The sequence below is a fragment of the Rhagoletis pomonella genome, unplaced genomic scaffold (assembly GCF_013731165.1).
Source record: "Rhagoletis pomonella isolate Grant_MI unplaced genomic scaffold, Rhpom_1.0 Rhpom_scaffold_03494, whole genome shotgun sequence".
Lineage (NCBI taxonomy): Eukaryota > Metazoa > Arthropoda > Insecta > Diptera > Tephritidae > Rhagoletis > Rhagoletis pomonella.
Window position 1 is genome coordinate 1,833 of NW_023462046.1, and position 19,616 is coordinate 21,448.

General features: G+C 37.2%; 1 protein-coding gene across 1 annotated transcript; it reads left to right on the forward strand.

Annotated features, from left to right (window-relative positions):
* Window positions 1–6,807: 6,807 nt before the first annotated feature.
* On the forward strand, window positions 6,808–7,328 carry LOC118754174 (protein ALP1-like; the record flags this gene model as incomplete). The annotated part of the gene is given in 1 exon segment (XM_036489040.1): window positions 6,808–7,328. A coding segment is annotated over 1 exon segment (457 nt), but the record flags the coding sequence as incomplete, so codon positions are not given.
* Between the last annotated feature and the right edge of the window lie 12,288 nt (window positions 7,329–19,616).

Here is a 19,616-nt window from a genome sequence, read left to right on the forward strand (position 1 = left end):
GGTGAGTCCTTGGAAGTATTTTTTTTGCAAAATCTTTTTTACTGATTTCACCATTTTGAAAAGTGTTTTTGCCTCAAGACATAGAGATGTAAGGCATTAACTGTCACTTTTAATTGGTTAGTTGGTTGGCTACTTTTATTAAGATTTTTGTATGCATTTGTCAGTGAGTCCTTGAAGTATTATTTGTGAAAAATCTTTTACACTAATTTTTTCCATTTTAACATATTTTTCTGCCTAAAAATATCAGTTTGGGCGGCATTAACATGATGTTTTGAAACCGTAGTTGGACCTTTCATCTATAATGATATAGACACTTCTCAACCTGGGTGGTCTTCACTATCTACGTTCTTCATTGCTTCTCTTTCTGGGAACTGTTCCGTGAATATAATACATCACATTACTATTATTAGCGTCAAAATCTTTATCTAAGTTTCTAATTATTATTTATTACATTGGCTGTAAATCCTTAAAGCTCTTTGTTATTGTGAGTGTTTGTCTTTCAATACTTAATACAAGCGTAATCCACAAAATTGTTTAGCTTCTACATATCTAATTTGAATAAAAAATAATAAATTATGCTTCGTTAATTTAAATGGTTCTTTTATTTTTCAAATAGGGATATTTCAGAAGTAATTTTTAATATTAGGTATGTATATGTATTAAATAAAAAACTTCAAACTATTGTCCCCTTTCTTTTTAATATTTCTGGCTTGTACCCTTTAAAAAAAATCTAAGGCGCGAACACTTCCAATAAGGTAGTGTCAAATCTTCCTTCTCGCTCTTATTACTTCACCTGGTATCATGATAAAAACATAACAAGGTGAAACCAATTAGAGGCATTCTGACGTTTTCCAGCAATACAATTTAAAAATTCAAAACTCAAACTCACACACACTTTCTCATTTTCAATCTCAAACAACAACAATTGCGAAAAATTTCATTTTTTTATTTTCAATTCTATATGATTTTAAAATGCTCGCAAACGTCAGAAAAAATCATGGCCAACGAATTGAGAGAATGAATTTACCTTGTAATGTTTTTATCATGCCTGGTATTATTCCCCCTTGGGTACCACAGGTTCTTTCCTTAACAATCCGGACCGGTTGCGGTAATTAGAGAAAAGTTTGCTCCCAGAAATGGAACATAATCCAGAAGTACGGGAACGCAAAAAACCACATTACGTGGCCAGAATTTCAGAAACAGCTGATTCGCTTTGTTTTGGTTTTTGTCACTTAAATGCAAACTCTTGGAAATTGAATTTTTGTCCCACAAACTTGATTTTAAGTATATAAAGTTTGAAAATATATGTATCAACAGGCCATTCACTATTCCTGAAAAGCACCTAAATGCAGGCAACATGTAAACACAAAACAGCTGATATGGACTTTGACACTTTATCCATTTTTACCCGGGGAAAAAGTCCGGACTGTTTCGGGAAGGAAGAAGAAGACATTTACGATCCAATACGTTCCAACTTTCGCTCTCTATCACCCATTTTGTTGAGTACGGGAATGATTTCTGCGCGGTATCCCACGTTGTGTTCGGGAAGAATCTCATATAAGCTCTGAACACATCGAAAACGACATCACCACACGACACGACATTAAGGTTTTATCTACATAATCTTAACGCCTTGTCGACGGCGAAATGTTTTTTTGAACGCGGCAGCGACATCATGAATTGGTTTGAGTTTGACATAAAATAAGAGGAACTATCTCATCTGTCACTAGAAAAATAGAAATAGGACCAATCTGGCCACAGCTACATTAGAGTGGTTCATAAAAACACGCTTTTTGGAAATTCATAAACGCTACATCAGAATATTGTTATTTGTGATAAAAAAAGAGACACGTATTTTTTTATTTTGAAAAAAAAGTTTTTTAGAGGTCGCACTGATCGATTTTTTATAAAAACACTATGTTCCCAATATTTTTATTTTCTTGACATGTTGAAATGCAGCTAAAAATGTGGTTTTTACATATAATTACTCTGGTATTATTGGGGTACTTTCCCTAAAATACACACCTGTCTTGGACAATTAGAATGGGCATAGTTCCGGGAAATATGCTCTCGAAAAGACACTAGTAAAATTAAAACGTTGATACTGACCGATTTACGCATTGTCATGGGTTGGAACTTGTTACCATGGGGTTCCTGGTGTTGCTAATTAGGAATCCGAAGTCTGTTTCTCAAAATTCAAAATGGTGGATCCAAAATGGCGATCCAGTTTTTTTTTATGATTGGATTTGTTCGAAACCCGGCACTCGAGAGTTTTTGGGGTCGCCGACTACGAATCTGAAATCAACTTGATTAAATTCAAAATGGCTGATTCAATATGGCAATCAAATTAAAAAAAAAGTTACTAAAATTAAAACGTTAATACTGAACGTTTTATGGGCTTTTTTGCTTACGCTTAAAAGCACAGTTAGCGCATTTAGCTCTAAATGCTACTCTAAGGGCCGTTTGCACCATGTCTAGTTAATTCTAACTCCCAGTTAAACATCTTTATCGACGTTATCGACACCCATCATATAACATGTGATCGATAAAGCAGTTAACGTGCTTAACTGAAGGATGTACCTCCAGTTAGCGTTAACTAGACATGGTGCAAACGGCCCTAAATGTGCATTTATCCATACAAAATTCGTCATCTAAATACAACTAAATGCAACTTAATTTTTGCATTAAGAATCTAAATGCTAAAAGCAACCCTGTGATCTTCCAATATTTCCACGTTTCGAACATGCTTTAATGAGAAAAAGTGGCAACATTGCCTTTTCGCGTATACAGTGGCTATCTGCGTTTCAGTAATCGCCGATCGAGATTTCATTTATTATTTTACATTATTTGGATAAAGAAAAGTTACGCAAATTCAACATCGATGTGATGCTAATAGAAATCTGGTTCAATTTGTGATCACCTCTGTTTGTTTTGTTTCCTATTTAATTGAGGAAATTTCAATTGACAGCACCGACAAAATTAATATATACACAAACAAATGTTCGGTTGTGTTTAAAACAATTCAAGTCTTTGTATTGAAGTTTTGGTTTAAAATTTATTTTTCCCTTTTCAGTAGGGTTTTTGCACATTATCTTCGGCGTGAGAATTAATCGTAATAGATACGGATCTGAATAAGCGACTGGAACACGGCTGATTGTCAAAAGCTTACGATTTCGAACTCGCGCAAATGTACATTTGCTAAATGCGATAGCATGAACGCTCTTCGAAAACATATGTTCGTAAGTGCTAAATGTTGAATTTTAAATGCAGCAAAAACGCTGCATTAAACATGATCAAGGGGTGAATCTCGTTTCCAGTGGGTTTCTGGGTATTCTGATTACGAATCTGATGTCAGATTTTCAAAATTCAAAATGGCGGTTAAGAGTCTCAAACAAATCCAATCATTTTTTTTTAGCTGGTCGCCATTTTGATTCATAATAAGAAAGCTCAGGAACCCACTGGAAACGAGTTTAACCCTTGACTATGTTTAAAACGTTCAGTATCAACGTTTTAATTTTAGTACTGTTTTTATTTAATTTAATCGCCATATTGGATCGGCCTTTTTTAAATAAAAAAAATTTACTTCAGATTTGTAATCGGCGACCCCAAATGGATCGCTATTTTGGATCGCCCATTTTGAATTTTGAAAAACTGACTTCAGATTCCAAATTAGCAACCCCAGAAACCCCATGGTAACAAGTTCCAGCCCATGGCAATGCGTAAATCGTTCAGTACCAACTTTTAATTTTACTAGTCTTTTTTCGAGAGCATATTTTCGAGCACTACGCCTATTGTAACTGCCCAAGACAGGTGTGTAATTAAGGGAATGTTCACCTATAATACCAGAGTAATTATATGTAAAAAACATATTTCTAGCTGCATTTTAACATCTCATAGAAATAAAAAAATTGAGAACATAAGCGTTTTTATAAAAAACCTACCAGCGCGAGCTCTAAGAAAACTTTTTTTTTTCAAAATAAAAAAAACCACGTTTCCCTTTTTTATCACAAATAGCAATAATTTGAGATAGCATTTATGAATTTCCAAAAAAAAAAAAAATGGTTAAACCACTGTAAGCTACATCTTTGGCTAGTCGCAGTGTTGCTATGTCGTCGCCAAAATATTTATCTACATAAGAATACGTGTTAAAATAATTTGACAGCTGTGGTCCGTAGCCCGTCGTTTCCAATGGCTTTGTTTCTTTTCTTTTCTAGCAGATAATTATCAGGAAGATGAAGAATGGGAAAATTGAGGGAATTGCGCTCAGAGATAGGGAAATAAAGAAATAGTACAGAAACGCAAAGCTAGCAGAAACTAGCAAGTAAACAGCTGATTGATGTATTTTACTGTTGAAAATATTGGCGCGAATTTTTGTTTATCCATTTTGACAGCTGCTAGTTTCTGCTAGAAAAATTTTACCAGCAGAAATAGCAGGAGAGCCAAAAAAATAGGAGCGTAAAAACGAGAGAGAGCTGCTAGTTTCTGCTATTTTTTTTCCAGTGATAATTTTTGACAATTATCTATTAAGTAACACAGCTAATGAGTTCCAAGATATATACTTTTGGATAGAGATGAAATAATACGAGTAAATACAAGTACATACTCAATAGTTGCGTTCCAGCAGCAGTACGAATAGCAGGTTTTTACAGGATTTACAGGAACAGCTGTTTTCGCCATTAATAAACCTTATGTAAGACGTCGTGCGGGAACAGCTTCCTGTAAAATCCTGCAAATTCCTGCTATTCGTATTGCTGCTGGAACGTAACTAATACCTTTCGTTCAATACCAAGTAATTTTGCTCGATACTTTTGAACCAAATACTGAGTAGGTTTCAAAAATAAAAGTACTCGTATTGAAACCCGATACCAACTTAAATTTTGCTCCGAAATTTTTCCTCTAGGTTTATGCCTAATAAGAATCGCCCTGTGTTTTTGGCAACTTAATTGCCAGCGAAAATCAAGAATGATAGAACACAAGATTGCGCCGTCCTGGGCGTTGACATTTGTGTACCATAAGTAAACAATGAATACGGCGAAAAGAAGAACGAGTTGAAACTGCCAAACAGTTCACTTTAAAGCGAAAAACGTGTTTTAATTTAACTAAATGCGAAAATATTGCATTTCTACGTAATCTATTAGAGAATAGGTAACATTTTAGTGCTCTCCATTGCCTTGCAGTTGAGGCTGCTTCAGCAAACGTTTTAGTGCACTCCATTGCTTTGCAATTACGGCTGCTGCATCTCAGCGGGACTGATTAGTTAACTTGCTAATGGAGGCTGCTTGGAGCAGAAGCAAAATCATTGTAAGGAAATGCTGTTAATGTAATAATAAAGAATCATTTCGGGAACGGCTTTGCCGTGGCCTATGTACACAAAATGCAGCAATTCGTCCCAGCGCTACAGTTGTATACACGCATCTTGTATCATCAAGCTGTCGCAATTTAACACACAGCACCACATTTTATTAGTTTTTACGCAGTCTTCAACTCAAAAATCACTCACAAATTGCAAATTAACACAATTTAAACTGATTTTTCACTTATAATTCAAATTTCTCTTTCGCTGATTTGTAAACAAAGGTTTATTTACAAGTTACCCCAACTGTCGAAATCGGCAAAACCAAAGTAGCGGTACCACTGATGGCGCCACCTTTGTTCGCTGCACCGTGAGCGAAAATTGCGAGAAGGCGCCAAAGTCGACATAAAGCAAAGTATTCACGCTCCAATCGCTTCGCAAAAGTTGAGGGTTTGCAACGTTTACACGGCCAATTGTTCGAGTGGAAGTGTGAAGTGGATGAATGTTCAGTACAGACGTTTTAAGGCGATGTAAAAGTCACTGAGTAACTATATTGATTAGAGTGGTTCAAAAAAACACTATTTTTGGAAATTCATAAACGCTACATCAAAATATTGTAATTTGTGAGAAAAAAGAATCACGTATTTTCTTATTTTGAAAAAAGAGATAAAAAAATTTTCTTGGGAGGTCGCGCTAATCGGCATTTTTATAACAACGCTGATGTTTTAAATTTTTTTATTTTCGTGACATGTTATAGGGTAGCTAAAAATCTTGTTTTTACATGTAATTACTCAGGTATTACTGAGGTATATTCCTTTAATTAGATACCTGGCTTGGACAGTTAGAATGGGCCTAGTCCCCGAAAAAATGCTTTCGAAAAGAGACCGCTAAAATTAAAACGTTGATACTGAACATTTTAAGCATTGTCATGGGTTCAAACTCGTTACAAGGGGGTTTCTGGGGTCGCTGAATACGCACCTAATGTCAAATTTTCAAAATTCAAAATGGCGGACCCAATATGGCGATCAGTTAAAAAAAGATTGATTGAATTCGGATCAGCCATTTTAAATTTTGAAAATATGCTGACATCGGATTCGTACACAGAAACCCACTGGTAACAAGTTTCAACCCATGACAATGCTTAAAACTTTCAGTATCAACGTTTTGATTTTAGTAATTTTTGGAAATTGGATCCGCTAATTTTAATTTTGAAAATTGACTTCAGATTCGTAATCAGCGATCCAAAAATTACCGAGTTCCGAGTTTGAACCCATCGCAATGCTTAAAACGTTCAGTATCAACGTTTTAATATAGCAGTCTCTTTTCGAAAGCACATTTTCGGGCACTAGGCCCATTCTAAGTGTCCAAGACAGATATATAATTAAGGGAATATTCCCCAATAATATCTGAGTAATTACGTGTAAAAGCAATATTTTTAGCTGCACTAGAACAAGTCACGAAAATAAAAAAATTTAAAGCATCAGCATTTTAATTAAAAACCGACTGGCGCGACCGGACGAAGCGTTTGGCTTAAAGCCTTATTTAATGAGACCATTCCCATACAAGCAATCAAAACATGATCTACGAAAAGAAAAATATAACTACAGACTTTGTCGAGCCAGACGAGTTGTGGAAAATGCTTTTGGCATTTTGGCTCAAAAGTTTCGCATATTTTTTCGTCCTATTGAAACCAAAATTAGCACTACGATACTTACAATAAAAACAGCGTGTGTTTTGCACAATTATTTAATTGAAAAAAAAAGCGACTCCCACCTATTCCACAACTTACAATCACCAGAGCCTCGAACTCAACCTTTTATTGGTATGAGTACTGATTCACGCCGTGCATCTAATTTGGCATTTTCTACTCGTGAACTTTTTGTAACGTATTTTAATAATCAACATGAGCCTACTGCTGGAACCGTTGGGAGCGAACGAGCTCAAAATACCACTGAACCTGTATTTGAATAACATGCACGTTTATAAAATAAATACAAAAATGTTTATAAAAACAAATAAATTTTATTAAATAAACACATCGAAATGAATTCCATTAAATAAAAACACAGCATTTAATTGGAAATGGGCTTGTTGCAATTCACAAAAAAAAATACTGAATTAGTTAACTTTAAAAAATTCGCATTTCCATAGTAAATAAATACATACATTCAAAATAGAGGTATTCGGGATTTGTTGTACATGCTCTTGTACAGTGTATTTGCTGTATTTTTGGTTTTGGTAAATAATGCAGTAAAATTTTGCATTGCAAGGTACAAAAGCTTGAAAAATAACATATTTCTCTTGGTTCGCATTGTAATTTGTAAGCTAAATAATTTCATTCGAGAGGATCATATGTGCAGAAGAATGATTAAAAGGGTTGATATATGGAGCAATAGCTGAAGGCGAAGTGAGGTCGACAGTTGATTTGGAGTATGTGCTGTTATCATCACTAAAAACGTATTCCGCGTCAGTCTCAAGATTACGAAAAATAGGGGTCGATGAACTGATGGCTTCATCATGCTCCAACATCTCTTGTTCCATTATTATTTCAGAAATTTTCTGTTTCGTTAAAAGCTGCCGTCGTTTCGAAAAACTCTTCACTGTTTTAGAATGGGCCATAAAAAGACAATCAATAGAGTCCTGTTCAACTTTTTTTTTCTTTTCAAAATATTCAATTAACTCTCCGACAGAACTTTGTTGAGTAAATGGATGATTTTTAGCGCTTTGAGTGCGGTTTACTTTTACTGGAGCACAATCCACGCTGAAATTGTCAAGCTCCGGTGTTCCAATAATGGTTTCGTTGGATTCTACACACTCGATGTCACTTATATTTGAACTGGTAGGTGCAAAAGCAATATATGGACGGAAAGCTGTCATATGTTCAGCCCAAACCCACTTTTTTGAGTTGGCTGCTTGACCAGTTCTACCTTTGGTAGCTCGAATATATCTCCCATACGTGTCTCTCAAGTTCTTCCACCTTTTTTTTATATTTTCCCCTAAAAATGTTAAAGTTGCAGGTTAAATACAATACAAACTTCACTCTCACTTTTATATATCAAACTTACCACTTTCTTTTAACTCCACTCCGATATTTTCCCATATTTTGTCTTTTTTCTTATGTTTTTGTACTCAGCGTGTGTAACATCATATAAAATGGGATTGTTATGCACGTTTTCTATTAGTTTTTCGACATCAACCATTTTTTTTCTTTGAATTAAATGTTTTTACGTTGTTTTCCTCTTCTTTGCCGCTTTCAAATCGCTGTCAGCTGCGTTTTGCATGCGTCAAAAGAGGAGAACATTGAATGTTCGAAAAATTCGCAGCGACGGAATCGTGCAAGTGTGCGCTAGCGCATTAAAATGTATGGGTAGCATTGTTGTAATTTTTGGGCAATGTGCGCTTCGCTTAACAATAACCACGTCAAGAAATCGGTTGACTAGCAACTAGAGCTGTAAAAGTAACGAAAGTTCGAATACCGGTATGTATTCGTTACTAACCCAATCAACACCCGTATATTTCGTATCGTTTACTCGTTACTTTTGATACAAGCACTTGTACCTCACAAGAATCATCGCAACAAATCTTGCAGCGTAATAGGGAATTTACATGAGGCGATTTTTCAGGCGATTTTTAGTTGAAAGCAACAATCGCCTGGTGTAAACGGCCTTTCAACTAATCGCTTTCAATGAAGTTGGTCGGCGGCCTACTTTCGTTCAACTTTTGGTTCAACTAATCGCCTGTGAAAGTTGAATCATGTAAACTCCCTATAAGGAAATGTTCGTTCGTCCATATGCATACGTGTACATTAGGGCGGGTCGATTTGGAAGGGCCCAGAAAAATTAACAGAGGCACATCGCGATTAGGATTATTTGGGTCATTTCAAGCATTTTTGCCCAAGAAACCATAGGTCGAAAATGAATTTCGAGCCAGCAATTTTTAAATTGCCTAAAATGTTCACCGTTGAAAATTATTATTTAATTTACAACAATATAAATTATTTATCAATTAAATTTTATTTAATTTTACTTTCGATTTGAGCACGATCGGCCAAGAAAAAATAATATCTCAAAATATCTTGCGTACTTGGCAGATTGAGACCACTCAAATCACAAGACACACCGAAAACACCAACATCGTGAGTAGGCATATGTTTCAAAGTATTTTCACTTTCGGTACTGGGTGATGTTGCTGCGGCTTGCGATGTAGAAGGTTCTGAATCCATAGTCTTAACTGAAATAAATTTATTTTAAAAACGTTGCCTTTTTTTCAGTTGAAAATATTGTTCCTTCCATACATTTTTCTTGTTAGTTTTTGTGAAATCAAAATAAAAAAATATCACTCATACATTCTACGTAGAATTTTGAATTGAAAAAAACACCGTTAACACATTACCAAACAAAAAAACAAAGCAAACAACACTTTTTTTGCACAAAACCAAATTACTCCTTTTTAGCTTACGCTATGCACTTTTTTTATTATTAGTAAGTGTTTTAATATATACCTTTTAATTTTCTTAAATAGTTTATTCCTTTGTGGCTGATTTATTTGATTTTATATTATTTACCTTTATGAAAGATCTTTATTGTTTACACTTCATTGAAATTACGCTCAAACTATAACGAACACAGTATGAAAATGAAAAAGCATGTTGTCACGCATGTCATATGTTGTATTACCAACATAATTTTAAAGAAAAATACGTTATACGTATTTAAAAATTTAAACATTAGAAATTGTTTATCAGTTTTTGTTTCATATAAATTTTATATGTTTTTATCTTTTAAGTTGAATTTTAATAAAAAAAAATAAATATATTAAAATAAGAAAAAAATTGTTTTGTAACATGCAAGAGAGCAAATGAAAAAAAACGATTTTTTTGTCCTAAATTGAATAAAATCGATATACTTAAGTTGTGCATGAATACGCATCCCTTCCCCCTAATTTTCAACGCTGAATATTTTAGACTATTTAAAAATTGAAATTGCTTTATGGGAAAGTAAAAGTTCGTGGATTTTCGCAACAATGTTGTCGATTTTCGGAAAAAAGGCGTTAAAATCCAAAAAACAGTACGGAAGCGCCCTCTGGCGGCCTTCAAAAGGAAAAAATAATGACGTAAATGGATTCATTTTAGACCTATGGTTTCTTGGGCAAAAATGCTTGAAATGATCCAAATAACCATAATCGCGATGTGCCTTTGATGCAAAAAATTTGACCCGCCCTAATGTACATACATACATATGTATACCCGCAACATATTTTTGTATCGATTCGAACAATTTGATACAATCAAACACTTGTACCTCACAGGAATCATGCATGCATGTACGTACATATACAGGCAACAAGCTTTAGTATCGATACGAAAAACATACTACGTTTATACGCACGTCTTTTACCATGTTCTGACCGACAACGAAAACACTTTGAAAACGAGTTTTGGAATTGTGGACTGAAAAGGCTGTTCACACCGGCTGTTAACCCATGTTCTGACCGACATCGAAAACATGTTTTCGTTGGTAGAACTGGTTTTCGACCTAAAACATGTGTTTTCGTCCAAGTAAAATCTGTCAAGGAGTGCAATGGGGTATAGTCGTTGTGCTGGGTATGCAGTTACAGTCGCACGGCTATACTCAATCCCGACTCTTGCGTCCTCGTTCGCGCACTCTGGGCAACGTGAGCAACCCATGCGCAAGATGCGGTAACCAAGCCGAGTGGAGCCTTGGGTCACGGCAGAAAGAGAGGGAGCTTTGGTGGGGCCACTCCGACTTATTCGGTTTAAGGGCTCACTGAAGTCTGCAGCGTCTGCTCACCAGGAGGTGCGGCTGCAAGCGGGCGTCTGTCTTGGAGCAAGCGGCCCGCTATACAAATGTGTATCCGGTTGAATACCATCCACCCCAGCAATGGTTGTGCGCTGGGTTTGGGACCCGCCACGTAAAAAATATTGCGAATGAAAAGACCAAAAAAAAAAAAAAAAAAGCCTCGGATAACTGCATCCCCACACGTTGACGACCCCCGCAAACGGAACATGGACTATGAATTACGGATATGCACCTGGAATGTCCGGACCGTCTATAGGGAAGGTGCTTCTATCCAACTGCTGGATGTACTAACAAAATACCAGGCTGACATCACCGCAGTTCAGGAAATGCGATGGACGGGGCATGGCGGCAAAAAGTTTGCAGCATGCGACATCTACTACAGCTGCCATGAGACGGCGCACAAATTTGGTGTAGGATTTGTGGTTGGGCGGAGACTTCGACACCTTGTCCCCGGTTCACGCCCGTCAGTGAGCGAATCGCGAAAGGCGGAAGACGAAATTTAACAACATCAGCCTAATTTGTGTGCACGCCCCGACGGAAGAGAAGGACGACGAGACTAAGGAGCTTTTCTATGAGCGTCTAGGAGAAGCGTATGAGCGCTGCCCCTGCCACGATATTAAAATCGTTCTGGGCTACTTTAACGCCAGGGTGGGCAAAGAAGGCATATTTGGTCCAACAGTCAGAAATTTCAGCCTTCATGACAACACCTCCGACAACGGAGAGAGGCTGATCGACTTCGCCGCGGCACGGAACATGGTAGTCAGTAGTACCAGACACCAGCATCGAAAGATCCACAAAGCAACTTGGGTGTCCCCTGATCAAAGAACAAAGAACCAAATTGATCATGTTGTGATAGATGGAAGATACGCTTCGAGCGTTCTTGACGTGCGCTCTATCCGAGGTGCCAACATCGACTCGGATCACTACCTTGTTGCAGCTAAGGTCCGCATGCGCCTCTGTGCAATAAAAAACGTGCGGCAGGCAACGCGACGAAAGTTCGACATCGCAAAGCTGCAGTCACAATGGACAGCCGTAAAATTTAGCAACCGACTCTCAATCCTGCTTAATCAAGCAACTCCTCATCGCCTGGACATAAATGAGCAGTGGGACTCCATATCCCAATCCCTTCGCACCGCTGCGGAAGAGGTTGTTGGTTACTACAAACCGCGCAGAAACAACTGGTACGACGAAGAGTGCCGCGCGGCTGCTGCAGAAAAATACGCAGCATACAAAGCTACCCTTCAGCCAATGGCGACACGCGCGACAATTGAGCGTTACCGGGAGAAAAGGAGGGAAGAGAGACGCCTTTTCAAGAGAAAGAAAAGAGAGGCAGAAAGGCGTGAGTGCGAAGAGCTTGAGATGCTGGCAGACAGGAACGCGGCTCGAAAATTCTATCAGAAAATAAGGCAGCAATCAAATGGTTTCAAGACCGGGGCTAGGTCCTGCAAAGATGAAGATGGAAACCTGGTAACAGATGTCCATAGTACACTTGAGATATGGAGGGAACACTTTTCATTGCTTTTAAATGGCGAAACAAATGGCGCGTTTGATGAATTAGAACCCGAACCAATGTATAGGGACGAAGCTCACGTCCCTCAACTGGACCAAGACGAGGTGAGAACAGCAATAAAGCGGCTTAAGAACAACAAAGCCCCCGGAGCCGACGGTATACCGGCTGAGCTGTTCAAAGCTGGTGGCGAAGAGTTGGTGGGGCGTATGTACCAGCTTTTAAGCAGAATTTGGTCTGATGAATACATGCCCGAAGAATGGAATCTCAGTGTACTTTGCCCAATCCACAAGAAGGAAGATCCCGCCGTTTGCGCCAATTATCGCGGAATAAGCCTTCTTAATATTGCATACAAGGTCCTGTCGACGATACTGTGTGAAAGACTGAAGCCGTTCACGAGCCAGCTGATTGGACCTTATCAGTGTGGCTTCATACCTGGTAAGTCCACCATTGACCAGATTTTCACAGCACGTCAAATCCTGGAGAAGACACTAGATAAGCAAATCGACACACACCATCTTTTTGTTGACTTTAAAGCTGCTTTTGATAGCACGAAGCTGCCTGTACGACGCCATGTCCAAATTTGGGATCCCCGCAAAACTAATACGGCTATATAGAGTGACGTTGAGCACAACCTTCAGCTCCGTCCAAATTGGGAAGGACCTCTCCGCGCCGTTTGAGACCAAACGAGGTTTTAGACAAGGCGATTCACTCTCGTGCGACTTTTTCAATCTGATGCTGGAAAGCGTAATAAGAGCTGCCAATCTGAATCGCAGCGGCACCATATATAGCAAAAGAACGATGCTGCTGGCGTATGCAGATGATATCGATATCGTAGGTCTGAAACAAAAGGACGTAACCGCAGCATTTTCCAGTTTAGAAAAAGAAGCTAAAGAGGTTGGTCTAGCGGTGAACGAGGGAAAGACAAAGTACCTCCTGGCAACATATAAAGAGTCCACGCGCTACGGGACACACGTCACTGTTGGCAGATATAACTTTGAAGTAGTGAAGGACTTTATCTACCTAGGATCCAGCATAAACACCACCAACAACGTCAGCCTGGAGATCAAGCGAAGAATAACTCTTGCCAACAGGTGCTACTTTGGGCTCGGTAGGCAATTGAAAAGCAGAGCCCTCTCTCGACGAACGAAACTCACGCTCTACAAATCTCTCATCATGCCCGTCCTCTTATATGGCGCAGAATCTTGGACGATGTCGAACAAAGATGAGAAGGCTTTGCGGGCTTTCGAGAGAACTATTCTACGCAAAATCTACGGCCCTGTTTTCGTGGATGGCGGTTATCGGAGAAGATGGAACGAGGAACTGTATGAGCTTTTTAACGACATGGACATAGTTAAGCGCATAAAAATACAGCGATTGCGTTGGCTTGGACATGTTGTACGCATGGATGACGACTCTCCGGTGAAAAGATCCTTCGACTCCGCACCCATGGGTGACAACGAAAGCAAGGGCGCCCACGAACGCATTGGAAGGACCAAGTGCAGAAGGACCTGTCTGCGCTCGGGATAACCAACTGGCGCAAATTCGCGCAGGAGAGAAGCAATTGGAAAAGCTTTTTGGTCTCGGCCCAAACCGACAAACGGTTGTAGTGCCAAATAAGAAGAAGAAGAAAATCTGTCAAACGAAAACTAGTTTTCGCTGAAAACCACTTGAAAACTCACGTTCCACTCATTCCAATCGGTGCCTGCACTAGTTTTTTCGATTATTTCTCGAAGTGGAAGTCATATTTTATCATCTTTAATACGTCATCTCGGATTTATTGTTAATTGGCTATCCAAAATAAGGTAAGCATGGAAGTAAAAGGTTGTTAATAAAAAGAAATTGAAGGAAAAGTATTTTGGTTTTGTTTTTGTGTAGCAAAACTGTAAACAAAGGATGAAAGAAATGTCAACGAAAACACCAACAGTCGGTGTGAACAGCATTCAGCCCACAATCCCAAAACTCGTTTTCAAGGTGTTTTCGTTGTCGGTCAGAACATGGTATTAGTGTTTTCGTTGACATTTCTTACATCCTCTCATTGCAGTTTTGGTACACAAAAACAATACCAAAGTGCTTTTCCCACATTTTCTTTTCATTAGCAACCTCTTACTTTCATTCTTACTTTACTTTGGCCAGCAATTAACAACAAATACGAAATAGCGTATTAGAGATGATAAAATATGACTTCCACTTCGATAAATAATCGAAAAAAACTAGTGAAGACACCGATTGGAACGAGTGGAGCGTGAGTTTTCAAGTAGTTTTCAGCGAAAACTGGTTTTGGTTTGACAGATTTTACATGGACGAAAACACATGTTTTAGGTCGAAAACTAGTTTTGGCAACGAAAACATGTTTTCGATGTCGGTCACAACATTAGTATTATTTGCAAATAACAATTTACAAAGGCTGCGTTTCTTTATACATTCCGGATAATCCCATTTCACAGCCGGAATAAACAGAATGCGTTTGAAATATACGTTAATATATCATCAGGAACGTTCTAAAGAATAAGTAAACAAACAAGTTTATCCAAACATTCAGAATGAATAAAGAAATGCAGCCAAAATGGTAAACTTTGCCGTATAAACGCTGAGTTAATTTTTTATTTGCTAATAACTAAATCGCGCAAATAAGTATTGAGCAGTGGCACTATTTGCAAATAAGCGCAAGACGCCGTCATTCTTAGGTTCATTTTCTTTTTCGATGGTCATCTTATTGCCTTTTTATAATCAAGACGTTGCCACTTTTAACTTTATTTTCTTTTTCGATGGTCATGTTATTGCCTTTTTATAATCAGGTAATATTAGAAAAAAAAAATTTCACCGTCGAATGAACAGTGAGTTAGGTATTTGCAAATTATTTTTATTTGCAAATAGCTTACGTATAAACGTAGTAACAGTTTCGTTATCGCACAATATGTTGTGTTGTATTGATTCACGATGATGGTGCACATACGGAACATTCGAGTAACGAGTCTATTATGTGAGTAACGATTCGACACTTCGAGTCAGGGGTTGTATTCGTTACTCAGTAACGAATACATACGGTTTGCTACAGCTCTACTAGCAATCATTTGGAAAACTTCCATTCTTGGGAAGTGCAACAAAAGAAGGCTTTTTCGCTGAAATGACTTCTTAAAGAAGATTAACGGGTTGACTTCGCGAGAATGCACCACGCTTAGAACAAAATGACTTTATGGGGATGTGTACGACATCACATCACTTAAAACCGGACGGCGCAAAAACTGAAAGGTTACGAGTAATTTGTTGTTGTTATTTAAAATTTCACCTGGCAAAATGCACGATAACAAACCATTTCAAACATATACACGTGTGCAGAACACACACATTTTAACTAACTTAAGCTCTTTGAACGCTTATGTATTTTATATGTTATTAATTTCATTGTTTAACGATGAGCAGCACCTTTTAAATTTGATTACTTTCCATTAGAGAAACGAAATAGTATGTATGTATGTATGGACAATGACCGAAACGAAGATGTCCGCACGTGTGAGTAACATGTTGCCAGAGTACGTAACAAAATGAGTTGCCAGATGTTCAAAGCGTAAGTATACTGTAAAGGTAAATATGATAAGCGCTATTTTGTTATGAGTTTAATAGCTATTATGAATATTAGATGCAGATGCAGATAATGCCAAATTTCAGTAAAACTATAATAATTATTTTTAATATTTTTATTGAGCTTTGTACCACGATTGTTTATTAGTAAAAATTTAAAAAGCAACAAAATCTAAGCGGTAGAAGTTATAGAACTATTTCGAAGATCACCACATCTCCTCATCAGACTTATTTTTTCTAGACTTCAGCAGGCATCGACACCGCAACATATATGTGCAAAGTCAGAAGCGCTAACCACTGAGCTATGCACACCCCGTAAACTCGTGTTGCTGCTTCATTCCCTTATTCCACATACTACCATCAAGTGCAGCTGATTTGCTGCTGCTGAAGTTTAGAAAAAAGAAGTCTGATGAGGAGATGTGGTGATCTCCGAAATAGTGCTATAACTTCTACCGTTTAGACTTTGTTGCTTTTTCAATTTTTCCTAATAAATAATCGTGGTACAAAGCTCAATAAAAATATTAAAAATAAATTGTTAACAAGCCACAATAACATTGACAAATATAATAATTATTGCTTATATGAGTTAAATATACATCACAATTATAGTAAAGTCACTTTTATTGTTGAGAAGCTCTGCTCAAAAATTCTTCTTCTCCTTTACTTCGCAACACAGAAAGATAATTCTACTGTGTGAGGGTTATAATCCCTAAGCGCGGTCGCAGCCCACCTACGCAGGAAGAAGTTCTGCTCAAAAATACTTCTACTCATTTTCTTCGCACCACAGAAAGAGAATTATACTTTGTGAGGGTTATAATCAATAAGCGCGGCCGCAGGCCGCTTACGCAGAGAGAAGTTCTTTCCAAAAGTACTTCTGCTCCTTTTCTTCGCAACACAGAAAGAGAATTCTACTTTGTGAGGGTTATAATTCCTGAGCGCGGCCGCAGGCCGCCTACGCAGAAACAAGTTCTGCTTAAAAATATTTCTGCTTCTTTTCTTCGCAGCACAGAAAGAGAATTCTACTTTGTGGGAGTTATAATCCCTAAGAGCGGCCACAGGCCGCCTACGCGGAAAGAGTTCTGGTCAGAAGGTGTTTTTAACACTGGGCAAAGCAACAAAAAAATTAGAATTCTGCTTAGTAAGTGTTATAATCCCTAAGCGCGGCCGAAGGCCGTCTACGCAGAAAGATTTATACATCAAAAATACTACTTTGTTAGAAGGTGTTTTATACACTTGACAAGGCAACACAAAAAGTAGAATTCTGCGTACATAATACTCATAACTGCTATTAAACACATAGGCGTATATTCATAGTCGAAACTATTCTAAGTCACAACTAAAGCTATTCATAGTCGCCTTAGTTTCCACTTTTCGGGCTAAGTACCAACTTAAAATTCAGTTTCGGCTGCAGCTGCAACTAAGTCGTAACTAGGAAAAAGTATTTTATCAAATTAAGGGAAAACAGACGAAATATGTAAAAATTAAGTTGGTAGAGGGTGATTTTGATAATATTGAATAATCTCCAATTAAACTTTACAAAGATCGATCCATTGTAATCGGAAGATGAAATTAAATGCGTACAATTCGAATAAAGCTACATCACAATTTTATAATTGGAATAATTTAGATAAATTTTCAAATAATAAGTCAGTTTGACGCTAGTTCTTTGAAAGTAAATTTGTGCATAACATTTAGATATCTACTATTTGTATGTTTCACAGCATGCATTCGATAAACATCGACTTCACATCACTGCGGTTGTTCTGGCTATTTCACACAATTAACAATAAAATGATACCTTATTCTTTTGCATAATCATGCAATGAAAATAAAAATTACATAAACGGATGATCAAACTTGACATTATTTAATAAAAATATAATTTTTCCAAAATATCGTAAAGAAAAATCTATACATTTTCACACTCATTTTGCTATATCGTAAACTAGGTCGAAACTACTTAGTAGACGTCTGAAATGCGACTATGAATAGAGGTAAATTTTAAGTTGGTACTTAAATTTAAGTTGCAACTTTGTTAGTTTCGACTTAGTTGCTGGACTATGAATACGCGCCATAATAAATTAGCACTTATCTTATTCGTCTTTATAATATTCTTACGCTGCACACATCATACACAAGCTTTCAAGTTTTCAAGCTTCTTGAAAAAAATACAAGCGCATGTATGATTCACACTTGTTTCAAACAAGCCAATTCAACTCATAGCTTGAACGCAAATGAACACGGTAGTAGCTTGAGTCAAACAGGTTTGAATATAGCAGCAGCACTTGCAAATACATATGTACGTACATATTATAAACTGTTAATCAGCTTGTTACCACGAAAGGGTATTGTTATGTGTTAGTGTGTTTTTGTTTCGCTAATAAATAGTGAGATTGATATGTTTGAAGTAAATCAAGTACGAGTATGAGTTGAAATCCAACAAGCAAGCCAAGCATTTACTTGCTAGTTTCGAACCAAGCCCAGTGAATACAAGGAAGCTTTCAAGTAGCTTTCTGCAGTACATTGATACTTACAATTTCGGTCCTCTAATGAAAAACAAACAAATTTGTAAACGTGTTCCTCGTCGTTAAACAGTAAAATTAATAACACATAAAATAGATAAACGTTCAAAGAGCTCAATTTAGTTAAAATGTGTGTGTTCTGCTCACTTGCATTTGTTTGAAATGGTTTGTTATCGTACATATTGTTGGGTGAAATTTTCAACTTTAACAACAAATTTCTCGTAAACTATGAGTTTCCTCGCCGTCTGGTTTTCAGTTTTGTGATGTGTACGATTTTGGACTCTTATCAAACACTCTTTGCTATTAAAAAAAAAAAGCCTTAAAAGGAATTTCTCTGAGCAGTTCATGCGAAAACAATATTTTAACCAATATTTATGCCCATTACCATATACCACCCACATTTATACACATAAGAATACATATTTACTTTTTAGGTACATTTATCTACATTTAGGTTAATTTTTTCGATCTGCTATTGGAAAAGCTTCCCATACTAGGAAACGCGTTGAAATGCCTATAAAAATAAGACAAAATGTCCCGACAAGTAATTTTGCAAACTTCCACATGTACCTTAAATTGTGTGCTTGTACCGCATATACGTTCAAAGTTAAAAGGCTATTTGCATTTAAATCTTTACTTCGCATCACATGTTCAAGTTTCCTCTTCTTCTTTAAACTGGTTCTTTGCACCCTCATTCCCTCACTTTTATGGCGTCACAACCGGTTACTCACAGCTTGATTTGCGCAATCTTGTATTCTATCACTCTAGCGTTATCCGGCATCTTACGACTGAAAATAAAAATTATCAACACGTAGAATTTGAGAGCTGAGAATATGACTGAAAGTGTAAGGCTATCTGCACACTTGTCGTCCAATCATAGTTGCGTTATCGTC